Genomic DNA, 13,874 nt, shown 5'->3' on the forward strand with positions numbered 1-13,874 from the left:
TACCCGATTTTGTATTAAAAAAAAAACAAAACAAAAAAAAGTTATATGTGAAACAAAAATTAGAATGCTTTGTCTTTTTCAAGGCTTTCCGTCCAGGTAGTACTGATATACAATTTTCTCAAAAAGGAAAAGGTGTACATTGGACATTATAAGACAATGCTGTAATGTACACAGTACACACCTGAATATGTACCACAATTGCAGATTTCAAACATTTATACATGGCTTTGTAAACAAGTTGTGCACCTTTAGATCTACAAACATTGGATTTATCAATCACGTACTGAAACACTCGCTCATGTCATTTCCAGTTACTCAATACTACACATGCCAAAAAGACTGAAAATCTGTTGATTGTTTACTGTACAATTCGCAGAGCAAATGTTTTTCATAAAAAAAAAAAAATGGAAAAAAAAAATAGTTACAAAAAGGGGCAAAAATTTCTTAAGCAGAAATGGGGGGGGGGGGAACTGCACATCTGCAGTAGGAGTTTGAACAGCAACAGACTGGACTGGATTCTCGAGTTGAAAATATTGAGAATGGTACACAATGCTCTTCGAGTTCGAGGAAAAGACAGAAACCGCAACAGTAGTCAACGTCAAATGTAAAACTGCTAAAACAACGTGTTCCAATCTTTTGTGGCTTCCATAAGATGTCTTTGGCCATGTCCAACCCATTCATCCTGATTGTCAAATATCCGACCACAAAACCAGCAGTTGAATTTCGTTTGAAGCTTGTTTGCAGGTGTATTTTTCACAATTTTGTAATTGTTCTTACTCGTTTTCTTTAAGGTTAACTTGAGAACAAATCTCTCCTTTACAGGACTAACAGGTTTGGACCGTCGATGACGCCTTCCACTTCCATCAGAATTCAACAGTTTTGCCTCTAGAAGAGCTTCAAGGGTACTTTTGGACAGCGATACTTTCACAACATGCCCGTTGAATTTTGAGATGGTTCTCATTAGGTTAACAACTTCGGGTATGTCGGCATCTGGATGGTTCAACACAACAACTGGTTGGTCTCTTCGTGGGTACTTTACTGGTTGATTGGGACTGACAGGATAAAGTCTTAATGTCCTTACAATTTCCTTAGAAGATGATGGTGAAGGATCGTCTGGAAGACTCTCCTCGTCCATATCCATATCCACTTCGCTTGCATAAGACTTTGCCTTGCATTTTCTGTGCAGCATTTGCTTTCGTGGCACATCCACCAGGACATCAACCACCCGTTTCTTCGTCTTAAATTCATAATCAGCTTCGTAGCTGCCAGCGTCTGATGTTTTTCGCTTACAAGTCCTGCTTTTAGAGTTTGTAGAATTCAAGTTAGCTTGCTTGCACTTTAATTTAGCTAGCTTTGAGCTACCGGCAGGAGAAGGTTGCGAAACTGAACGGTCATCATTTGTGGAATGAAAAGATTCTTCTGCCTGAGAAGTACTAGAACTGGATCTCAGGCAAGGCTTTCTTTCTGTTGGCTTACTTTGCAGAGAATCCGAATTGCTCACTTTGTTTGTAGTTACGGTGCCACCATATCCATCGAGCGCGTGGACATCCTCTTCCTTAATTGAGGTTGATGGATTTACACCCACTTCAGTTCTACTCCTCAACAAAGCAGGCTGCAGGCCATCTTCAGGTTTCTTTGGTAGGAGTTTTGCGTTCATTCGATTCAGCTGAACAGGTTTCTGGGTATTTGCAGATACGGTTTTTGGTAAAACGTAATTTAAAAGAACTGCTTGTTTTCCATCAGGCAACAGGGCATAAACTGGCTGTTTCTGGAGAGAGTCCGGCTGTTTGTTAGCCTCTAAATTTCCAACTTGTGTTCTAGAACCGTCAGAATTTAAACAATACTGAAGAACATTTAAGTTTATTGGGAGCTTACTTCCTACAGCTGAACCAGAAACAATGTTAGCAGGAACGTTATTCGAGGAAGTACTCACATTTGGTTTAAAGCCATGAGGTACAGTAGGACGTGGCAATCTAGGAAGTGCCATCTTGCCCAAGTTGTTCACTGTACCAATGACCTGTTGGCTTCCGTTGGTCACATTTCGTATGGTACCAAAAGGTCCGTTAGCAATAGTTAATACCATGCCAGGTTTTGTATTGACCATGACGGGAGTATTAAATCTGTTACTAGCAGAAAACGTTGCAGTGCTTGATGCATTTGTCTGACTTGGAATAATTTTTAATCCAGATTGATTAGTTGGTACAATTGGCAATACAAACCTATTAGAACCTGAAGGATACAAAACAGGATTTGCTTGTGACATTCCAGAAATTTGTGGATTATGATATAGCTGGAAAGGTGTTGGAGCACTTGATGGTTTGGTCATGCAGTTCATTTTGTCTTTTGCCAGTTGCTGGTTAACTATCGCATCAGAGTGCGTTTTCAGAAGCTCTGTGACTCTTGAGGGGTGAGCATTTTTAATACTGGATCCGGGAGATACTGGTTCCTGTTTTAAGAATACAGCTGAAAGTGTGTTACCATTTTGTAGACGGTTGTCGAATTTTCCCATGGGGTTCGACATTTGTTGTACTTGGTTTGGCAATGGTTGCTTTGGAAAAGCAAAGGCATTACTGCCGGGATGTGAGCTTTGGGAGTTTGCCATGCCAATTTTATCGTTTAACCTTTTATTGTCCTGCAGCATGTTGTGTAAGTAAGTATTTTTCGCAACAGGTTTTGGGTCCGATGGCCGATTTTGTAACGAGAATACTGAAGTAATCCTTGGCATGAAGGATATGTTTTCGGGTTTATTATTCTCTGCTGGCCTTGGCATTCTGTTGTTCATCTGAACATTTCGTACTGGAAAGTCATTTTTAGAAATATAGTTGGGGCTGGTACCGGGAAAATTCCCAAGACTACCTGCTGCAGAAGCATGTAACATGCTGTTGTTCAAGTTCTTGTTGCCGTAAAAAGTCTTAGGTTTTGGCCCACTAACTTCATTATTTTGTTGAGGTCTGACCAAGAAACCAGTAGTTGGGTCAATACTTAGGCGAGAGGATCCAGTGGGTGGATGCATTCTATCGCCAGACGATTCATAGGTATGATCATTGTCAAAAAACTGCTGCTCATTGATGTTGTATTCTTCAGGCTCTTCTTTAATTTTGGGAACAAATTCAGAAGAGGAATTTGTTTTATTTTTATTAGCACTATTCACATTTTTATGTATCGGTTCATGAAACTGCTGCCTATTCGCCGAAGCCGCTAGCTTAGCCATAGATTCATTTTTTCTTGCAATGAGCGAACCCAGTGCAGTTGTTAGGTTTCGCAGCGACCCAGGTTGCTTTTCTGCGGTAGCCACAGGTGCAGAAGCGGGAATGGAAGGCGGTTCATACGATGACAACCGCTTCTCTTTAGTGTTAGAAGATGCTCCGTATGATCCGTGCATAGAACCCTGAGAAAAACGTGGCAAACTGTTTGATGACTGAGGTGATGGCGATGGTTGTGTAGTATTTGAAGCCTGCTTATTCGTTGGCAGTAATTTAATGACGAGGTTTTGCTTCCCGTTGACCATTTTGTAGCCCACAAATGTTGCCGTGTAGTTTGCCGGAACTGTAATTTTGTTGTTTTTCACCATTAGTACAGTGGGGCCATGAACGGCATTTTGCAACAGACCCATGCTCCCTTGAGTAGCTCCATCTTCTTTGTTACATTTTATTGTGGTTACAGAAGGAATTCCATCGTTTGCCGTTTGTTCTGATTCAGTGTTATATCTGGGAAAGTCTTTTGGAGCTTGGGTTTTGTCTAAGAATTTATGTTGAAATCCGCTAGTGTTATCGCTACTGTCTAGAACCTTTTCCAGGAGGGGGTTGTTGCCTTCATGCCTCCAGGGTGGATTATCCTGACTTTCCGACTGGTATTTTTTCAAGACAAACTTTAGTCCGGCATTTGACTGTACCATCGGTGCCTTTGAATTGTCCTGTACGTGATCGTCTTTTGTATGTATGTGTTCTCGGTGTCGTGCTAAAATGTGTTTTACTATAAAATCTTTCCGCATCGCGCTGTAACTGCAGTACTGACAGCTAAATGGTAACATGGTACTGTGCCCCTGAAGATGTCTCTGAAACTCAATTTTTGAGTAGCTGATGTGGTTGCACTTTTGACACGCATACTCGATTCCATTGTGCCTGTGAATGTGTTGAACAAATGTTCCAACATCTCTGGTAGAAAATCTGCATTTTGAACAATTGAAGTGGCCGTTGACACAGTGCATAACTGTGAAATGTTTCGTTAAGCCGAGCAAGGTATATAAATAGTCATTGTTACATATTTCACATTTTACTAGTGCACTCCGGTGAGTTTTTCTGTGTTGTTTAAATGCTTGAAAATCATTTGCGGTGAAATTACACATTTCGCAGGGATAGAGTGGCAACTCTCCATTGTGACATATAAGAAAGTGTTTTTGGAGATCATTGGGGCTATATCTCATTCCATTTTTGCATTTCTGACAAAAGAAGTGAAGGACCTTTGCGGACATATTACCAGAATCATCATCTAGGTTTGGTTCAGTCTTAATGTCAGCAGTTTCCTCCTCAAGTTTGCCAAGATCATTTAGACTTCCTTTAGCCAATGATTTCCTGGCTGTCTGTTTCTTGCATGGCGACTTGGATGTCGTTTCGCTTAACCCAACATCTTCCGATGGAAGGTTCATGGATGCGTCAGTGTTTTCCTCCATTCCATGCATGATCCTTTCATTTACTGAAAACGATGAGGACAGAGAGTTTGGTTCACCAGAAGCGAAAGAGTCTCTGCTGAAGTCCCATCCAGCATTTTTTGAAGATGCAGACCCTTCAATGTCTGCAAAAAAGTCTTTATTTGGTGATCTCATTATAAAAGGTGATCAGATCCTTTAAGAAGGTTGGATGTGATACAAATCCTTGATTTCAAATCACCTCTGTAAATAAAAATAAAAAAAATATATATATAACATACAATTCCCTTGTAAATTAAACATACCATAAATCACAGTAGTTTAATTAAATAAAGTTATAATGAAAATTTATAAAATTTAATACAAAAAAAACTAAATTTAAAAGTAATTATTACTTTATGTTAATTAAACTATAACTTACCTAAGAAAACATCATGATCTTCATAAATCCTCAGTTATACTTCTGAGCAAGTATGGAGAACCTAAAGAAGGGAAGAAATAAAAAACATTCAATTATGTGACACTCAAAAATGCCCATATTTTGCCCATTCCAAATTATTCCTTACGGTTGGTATCTTTCTACAACATTCTTACAATGCAGTCTAAACAAATTAGAACTGTGGAGTCAGAGTCAGATTTGGGTGGAGTCAGAGTTAGTAGAGAGGTTCCAACTCAAAAATAAAAAATATATATATCAGATTATTATTATATAATAAATGTATTCAATTCAATGTTTCTTATTTACTTTTATAAGAATTTAGGAAAGTTCTGAGATACTAAATATACACATTACATTCTATTGTTTAACTATAGGAAAAAAAAAATTAACGATTGTTAATTATTAAACATGATATATTTTAGATTAATTTGAAAGGAGTCGGAGTGTGGAAAAATAGAGGAGTCGGAGTTGAAAGTTTGGTAAAAAGACGGCACAGTTCTGAAAGAAATAAGATTTTGACCTTCTACACTTAAGTAGAAATTGTAATGATTAGAAGAAGTTGACATTTCATTTACATAATTTATCCCCACTCCAGCAAGTGTGAATAACGTTAAAGGTATTTTGTAAAGCAATGACATGTATATAAAAGATCTATCAAATATTCTACCTTCGCAAGTCAGTGAAATAAATTTAAAGTCAAAAAAAGAAAAAAAAAGTCGCACTTAATGAATAAATTATAAAAAATAAATATCTTTTAGTCCAAGTTATTCTTTTTTTTTTTTTTTTTTTTTTTTTTAAACTGCATTTCCAAATTAAATACAATTTACAATTTTAATTTTGATCCTACACCCAGGCTGAAAAACTAGCTGGCAAAAATTGACATGCTTTTAGTGAAACACAAATGAATCACGAGATGGATATTTTACATAAAAAAAAAAAAAAAAAAAAAAAAAAAAAAACTGTGGGGGGAGAAACACATTAAGGCTTGAAACATATTTAGAAGGAGGATGTCCCCACCCTTACCCCCGCATTTGTTATTAAATTGGTGACTTCAAAAGCTTGTGTTGATCATTTAAAGCTTAGGCCATAAAAGCCTATTTAAGTATAGTCAGTACATTTTACAGCAGTAGATGAACAATCCAAACTTTATTAAAACAAAGTTCTCATTTAACAGAGTAATATAAAAAATATGTATAAGCCAGTGTAAAAAAAAAAAAAAAAAAAAAAAAAGAGTAAATAATTGTCAAGAGATACTAAGATGGATATGGCAAAATGAAACAATTTCCAAGAAATGACTTGGATCAACAAGCAGATGCAAATTTTTAGCAGTGAAAAAAATAAATATTTTTGCCCCAGTAAAGCAACCAACACCCAGTATTGATATGAAAGATATATAGCGGCAAGAGAACTAGAAAACTAGCAGACACGGGAAGTCTACATTGGATGTTCAACAACGTAGGTTAATAAAAAAATAAACACAAATGATAAAAAATAAAATCTAAACTGAAAGCAAGTACTGTACATTCCAACACAAGCAGGGCCACGGAGTCAGGAAGCCAAATTTCTCACTCCCCTATTTTTCCATGCTCCGACTCCTCCATAACCAGCTCGTGTATAATAACAATAAATCACTATTTTTCGGTAAACATACACTTTAGACTGCTAAAAATCTAACATATTTCTAAGAGTAAAATTTCTAAATGTACCTTATACAAATATATGTATTTAATAAGTTGACTTTACAATATTAAATAATACTCAAAATTTGTGTTATGAACTCGGGTTGGAATCGATAAACTCCACCTCTCTGACGCTACAGAAACACAAGAGTCAGATTATAATTGGGAGCATGGCAAGGGAACATACACAAAATACAGACATCCCTATAGAAAAAATTATTTATTTATTTTTTAAATATATATATATATATATTTTATTATTAGGTTTTAAGTCGAATATATTGTCTAATGGAAACGCTTAAACATTTAAGAAAAATGATAAAAATTAGACTAGAAACAATTAAAATCTTATCCATATATATATATATATATATATATTTTTTTTTTTTTTGTAAGTTCATTGGTAGCTATATTAATAGTCAGAACAGAAGTTACTCTTATACAAGATCTGACCTAACAACATCCACGCCCCATCTTATTTCACATTCATGGTATGTTAACAAATAACCATTTTATATTATACAAGCAAGCAACTCATCGCCTTGATATGCTCGGCTCACTGTGCGACTACATGTTTACCATACTTCAGGCTTCGTAGTACTCCTACTAATATATGGGCCCTTAAAGGGGTTTTCCCAGGAACAAAACCATATTCAAATTTGTAGACAATAAATTTACATTTTTGAAACTATAAATAATTAAAAAAAAATAATGCAGTTTTAAAAAATTTCCTCTAACCATCTTAGTGTTGACCGTCTGTTTTGAATGGTTGCTAATGGATAGGACCATAAAAGCAAGAACTTTCTATGGTGTGGGACTTGTCAAAAGCTTAGCCGTGATCTTCTTAGTGTGGACAGGTTATCAGGCAGGGCCACTACATGGATGAGAAACTAGTCCCATGAAGGCCGGGTTTTTGACACGTCCGAGGCTATAAAAAGTTCCTGCATTCCTGGTCATATCCATTGGCCACCATTCAAAACAACAAACTTATCACTAAGAGAATAAGTCTTGAAAAATCTACAACATTTTTAAATTATTTATATTTGCAAAAATGTTTTTCGTTTTTAATTGTCTACACATTTACATACGGTTATGTTCATCGGGAAAAAAACCCATTAAAATCTGAGTGGGCGGTTGCTTCCATTGAAATGTCACCATTAGCTCAGGAATTTTTTTTATTTTACATTTTCATAATTCAGAAAAATCGAAATAATATTTCAAATTTGCAAAACTAAATTCTGTTTTGACATGACAGGAATTGAAGACGCTACGTAATACAATGAATCTATCTAGACTTAGTAAATATGATAACCAGGTCTATGACCATATCCAACCTCATGTTTTACCAAAAATAAAAGGCAAGCGTAACCATCCATGGCCTGATCGTTCAACGTCGGTGATGGAATCCAATCTGGATCCACCCAATCTCTTACAACAATCAGAGTATGGTTAACTGTATACGTTATATGGGGGCACCAAAACTAATTTTGTCCCCAGTCAATTATCCCAGGGATGTTGGGCTCAAGCCAAAATTTCCAAATCTTAAATATTTCACACTCCCAACTCCTTCATAAATGGCTCATTTAGAAGAAGTAGTAATGAAAAATAACTAGAACATTAAAATTTATATAAATTTCAATTTCCAAACTCTGTATACATTCCTATGAATAGGTAAAACGCTACACATTAAATAAATATTTGTCACAGATCATATTCTAACCAAAAATGACTCCGACGCCATGACGGCAACATAGCCAATTGTATTAGTGTATAATAATTTTTGGAAAAGCAAGGATAGTCATAACATTTATACAATTTTGACACACAGCAGAACAGGTTGCAAACTCATCACCAGCCAAACATCAAGTTACTTGCAGTGTACAGTGAATCCTGCCCACTACTGCTAGTACAACATTAACAGGTTAATAAGCAAAAGCTGCAAAGTAGGAAACGGAGGCCGTGCACAAGAAATCTATGGTCATTAATGTGCGAGATTACTATTACACTCACCCAAGTGAGCCTCGGTAAGTGCACTTTGCACCGACTGCGATGCAAAAAGAAAATGTTGATGCTTTTGCTTAGAGCTACAGAATTTACAGGGTTGTGTTCAGACTTCATAAACACTTTACCGTCAACTAGATAACAGTGAGTCCAAGCTAACTACCCCCTCCCCCAATTTTTTTTTTTTTTTTAAATCCTAGCACCTCCTAGACTTATGCTTCCCAATATTATTTACCTCACTATGCCTTGCCTAAAATAAGCTCCCCCAAGTCTGCATGAAAGGGGTGTTCATACCCCCTAATTTTTGTGAAAAATATAATACATTCAATATTGTTTTGCAAGAAACTGAACACCCCTATACTCAACCCAATTTGTAAATTATGGGTAGGACCAGATTGTGAGCCCACCCCCTTTTTTTCAAAAGACACCCCAATTATTCAATTGGCAGGCAAGTACCAACTATTTGGATCATGACAAGGTGTTGTTGATGTTTTTGGGTATCTTACTCATCCTTCGCTACCTGAAATATAGGACCCAACCAAATCTGCCTTAAAGTGACCTCCAATATACCAAAATATAACGCAGTTAGTCTTCTGGTAATTTTGCCCGATACCGCAGGTGACACCCCCTCCCATATCTTCATCGCAATGGGAAAACCTTTACGATGGACAGATAGGTCAATACCCACAACCCAGGGAAGAAAAAGAAGACGAAACCACCACAACCGATCATGAGGAAAGGGGAACTGAGCGCTATAAGACTCCCTACCCCTTCCAAGACACCACAATTTTGTATTTGAAGGAGAGCAACCCTACAGTAATGCCTAGAACCCCAACATGTTGCAACTCCAAAACAATGGCTTCCAATGGCATCCCTCATTCTAAATACTCTTCATTTATGCGGAAAAAGCTCTACGACGATGCAAAGGCATCATCAGGTATGATCAATACCCCCAATCCAAAGAAAAAAAATGTATAAAAATTTAATGAAACCATTGCAATTAGTTATGTGGGAAAGGGATCCGACCGCTATGAGACCTCCTATCACTTCTAGACACCCCAACTTTACTATACGAAGGATAGCAACCCAACGGCAAAACCAATGACCCCAACACAGAGCCGTTTCAAAGCAATGGCTGCCCATATTTGCAACACCCTTCAATAGGATCATGCAAAGACTGGATAGACATGTCAATACCCACGACCCAGAAAAATATGGTGACCAGTTATAAGGAAAGGGGGGGCTGACTGCTAAGTTACCTCTTCCTAGACACCCCAATTTTACTACTTAAAGGATAGCAACCCAACCCTGCACAATTTCTAAGAAACGGCATCACTCATTCCCAAAACCCAATGGCGTCTATTACTCGCAATACGTGCCCTGCAATCTCCTACCCCTCCGGAAGGACTTTTGTTACTGAGGTACAACCGGGGGTTCAAGCAAAGACACCCCCACATTGCAATTGACCCAAACATATCCTAACACATCATTTGACAAAAAGCATTTTTGCAATTTTTTTGCATTTCACAATTGCACATAAATACAGCAAAAACTTAACCTGTGCACAAAAATGTCCAAACCTTGCAACAGTTTATGCTGAAGTGAATCTTGCAAATGCATTTTTATGGTTAATACAAGAAAAAATAAAAATTGCTAAGGCAAAGAGATGCAATGGCTGCAGGGTAAGGGGGGGGTGCAGATACATTGTGCTATGCATGGTATATACTCCAAGCCACATAGCCTGCCATAATGCAATAAGCATTGGGGTGAGAAGCAACAGAGGACAGTCATTGGTGCAGTGCAAGCCATTGTCAAAAAGATTGGGTTCAGCAGGAGAGAAGGATTAGAGAAGGGAAGTGTAAGAGGAGAAGCAGTGGGGAGCAGCAGCCAGGCACGGCGGAGGGACACTGCAACCCCCCTCATGTGACTGAGCACACAGAAAAGAGTGCGGCCATTTCATGGGGCGTCAGCCATGCGGCCAGCGTTCGGGCTCCCCTCTACCCTCCCCGGTCCCCCCCGCCGTCAAGTTTCCCAACTTTCGCTAACTTTACCAGGCACTATTTAACCGTTCCCCCCGCCCGACATTCCCCCTCCGCCCACGTCCACTGTTACAAAGTCAACCGAACTTTCCACCTCACCCACTGAGGCGAAACCCGCCCTCTCCCGTGAGAACCGCCGTCTCCAATGCCCGATCCGGCGCCCGTGCCCAGGCTGGAATTGAAATTACCTTGTTTTCCCCCCTTCATATGCTGCCCGAGTCACCGTTGGCGGCCATGACAGTTACATCCGGGGATTGTCCTGGTTTCGGTAGACCTAAAATGGACTCCCAAGCAGAGACGGCGGAGGGATCCGCGCTCCACCTTGTGTCTGTGATGAGGCCCCTCTCCCCTAGAATCATTGTTGCATAGAACCAATGTGTGTTCTCTGTCAGATCCTCCATCTCATGTCTAGAACAACTCACACAGGGATTCATTTCTTTGCTTGCTGCAGGAGCTTGGCTGCTTCCTCTTAGCCATTGTGTGGTGTTTGTTTTTTTTTTTTCTTTTTTTGCAGCCTCATCGACTTTCATTGAATCCTACATGGCAGGCAACAGTTCACATTGCTGGCACTATTTGTCATCATGGTGTAGGAAGAAAAAAAAAAAACACAAAAAAAAATCCCCCCCTGTTTTCATGAGGCAATGAACAAGCCTGCAATGCAAAACTGACTAAAACTGAATGGTTGAGAATAGACATTTCACTGAACACTGAAGTAATACCACATAGATATGGACTTATATGCAATATACAGTATTGTGAGAGGTTTTATTACCACGTTGACCGCGACATGAAGAGTCAAATAAAGACAAAATTAAAAAATTATTATTTCAGAAGTTTAGGAATTTTTTTAACATATTTGTTAACAATAGGTTGGGTAAATAGAGATACAAATTGCGCATTGATTTCGGGGTACGTTCACATCAGCGTCCGAATCGAAGATTATAAGCATGTTATCGTGAAGTGATATGACGCGATACAACGGATACCCTATAAAATCCATTATAGTTGATAGGGAAATTGAAAATATTGATTTCCGAAGTTTAGGAATTTTTTAACATATTTGTCACGAAGAGGTCGGGTAAAAAGGGATACAAATTGTGCGTTGATATTGGGGTACATTCACATCAGCGTCCGAGGCTCTGTATAAAATCGAAGATTATAAGCTTGTTATCGTGCAGTGATATGACGCGATACAACGGAGACCCTATGAAATCCATTATAGTTGATAGGGAAATTGAAAATATTGATTTCCGAAGTTTAGGAATTTTTTAATATATTTGTAACCATGATGTAGGGCAAAAAAGGGATGTACATTGTTATTGGGGTACATCTGCGTCCGAGGCGCTGTATAAAATCGAAGGTTGTGATATGACGCGATACAACGGATACCCTACAAAATCCATTATAGTTTATAGGGAAATTACAATCTTGATTTTGGAAGTTTAAGAATTTTTTTCACATCTATTCGTAACCAAGATGTAGGGCGAAAAGGGATGTGAATTGGGGACTATTATAGGGGGACGTTCGCATATGCGTCCGAGAGAAGCATTGCTTTTGGGCAGTGATATGACGGTGAAAACAACAGACCCCCTACAAATCCTAATACCCTACAATCCCCATTACACTCAATAGGCAAATTAAAGATCTTCATTTTGGAAATTTAAGAATTTTTCACGTATTTGTATTCGCCCAGATATAGGGCAAAAAGAGATTCAAATTGAGGCTCTATTATATGGGTACGTTCACATTTACATCCGGGGCTCTGCCTAAAATCGCAGTCCTATGTGCAGAGATACGACAACGGATACCAAAAAAAAACCCATTAACGCCAATTGAGAAATTAAAAAATCTTAATTTCGCAAGTTTAAGAAATTTTTACATGGATGTAGGGCAAAAAGGGATCCAAAATGCGCACTATCATAAGGGTACGTTCACATCTGGACATGGGGCTCTGCTTAAAATCGCTGATAAAAAAAGTCCTGTAAGTGCAGCATTGTTGTGCAGTGATCTGACGCTGAAAAATGGAAAGCCATTACAGATAATGGGGGAATTTAAAATCTTCATTTCAGATGTTTAAATTTTTTTCATAACCAATATGTAAGACAAAAAGGGGTGGAAATTGTGCCCTATTATAGGTGCACATTCACATTTGTGTCCGAGGCTCTGCCTAGAATCGTAGATAAAAATACTATAAAGCACAACGTTTTCATGCAGTAATATGACGGTGAAAACAATGGATACCCAATGATCTCCATTCTAGTCAAGGAGGTCCTACAGGATCGGTTATTATCCTGATCTGGTTTAATGTTTAGGATAATTTTCTGTTTATTGGACAGAATAGGATAGATGAAAACAGCGCCAGTGTGAAAGCACCCTAAGTAGAAGGTATCATTAAAACATTAATAATTCTGCGTCTCATTACTTAGAGAATGTTCACATCAGAAACGCCATAAGGAGTCTTCGTTGAAGGACTAACAACCGACAAGCCCCAAATCTATTCAGTGGGGTCCATTAAGATCCGTTTCGTGTCCATCATATGATGGATCTGTCCCTGGCTAGCGTTCCTTTTTTCTGATTATATAATGCAACAGAAAAACCTGTTGGAGATGTGAACATAGCCTTACACATGCATGATATATGGATTATATAACTCAATATGGATATAGTGAAACCTCACCAAAAGACCTTCCCTTATCCAGACTAGATTTCCTAAAATTTTCCAAAACTTTTAGTTCCATCATTTATCATACATACAGGCCATTTTCTTTGAAAAGACCACTCCGTAGAAGGCCACTTTTCTACTTTATAATGGAATTTTGGATGGTCGACTTAGGCAGAGGCCCCACGTTGTGGAAATGAAGCTTTTTTTGTTGCAGATTTTGTTGCGTTTTTGAGCCAAAGCCAGGAGTGGATTGAGCAGAAGGGAAAAGTATAAGAACTTCCTATATATTTCTCATTCCTTTTGTAGCCACTCCTAGGTTTGGCTCAAAAAAACGCAGCAAAATCTGCAATAAAAGAAGCTGCGTTTCCGCATTGTGGGGCCTTAAAGAGGTATACAGTGTGAATATACA

The 13,874-nt window shown here is 38.2% G+C and overlaps 1 protein-coding gene across 1 annotated transcript; it reads right to left on the reverse strand.

The window, feature by feature from the left end:
* Positions 1-437: 437 nt before the first annotated feature.
* On the reverse strand, positions 438-11,091 carry ZNF518A (zinc finger protein 518A). The gene is made up of 3 exons (XM_075258028.1): positions 10,992-11,091; positions 5,067-5,127; positions 438-4,888 (listed from the first exon to the last, which is right to left on the reverse strand). The coding sequence occupies exon 3, from the start codon at positions 4,820-4,822 to the stop codon at positions 614-616; it is 4,209 nt and encodes a 1,402-aa protein (XP_075114129.1). The 5' UTR covers positions 4,823-4,888; positions 5,067-5,127; positions 10,992-11,091; the 3' UTR covers positions 438-613.
* Positions 11,092-13,874: the final 2,783 nt, after the last annotated feature.

The sequence above is a fragment of the Leptodactylus fuscus genome, chromosome 10 (genome assembly GCF_031893055.1).
Source record: "Leptodactylus fuscus isolate aLepFus1 chromosome 10, aLepFus1.hap2, whole genome shotgun sequence".
Classification (NCBI taxonomy): Eukaryota; Metazoa; Chordata; class Amphibia; order Anura; family Leptodactylidae; genus Leptodactylus; species Leptodactylus fuscus.

What these genes read in the sequence shown, in the direction of transcription:
- ZNF518A (XM_075258028.1), bottom strand. Translation starts at nt 4,822, where the DNA reads ATGAGATCACCAAATAAAGACTTTTTTGCAGACATTGAAGGGTCTGCA.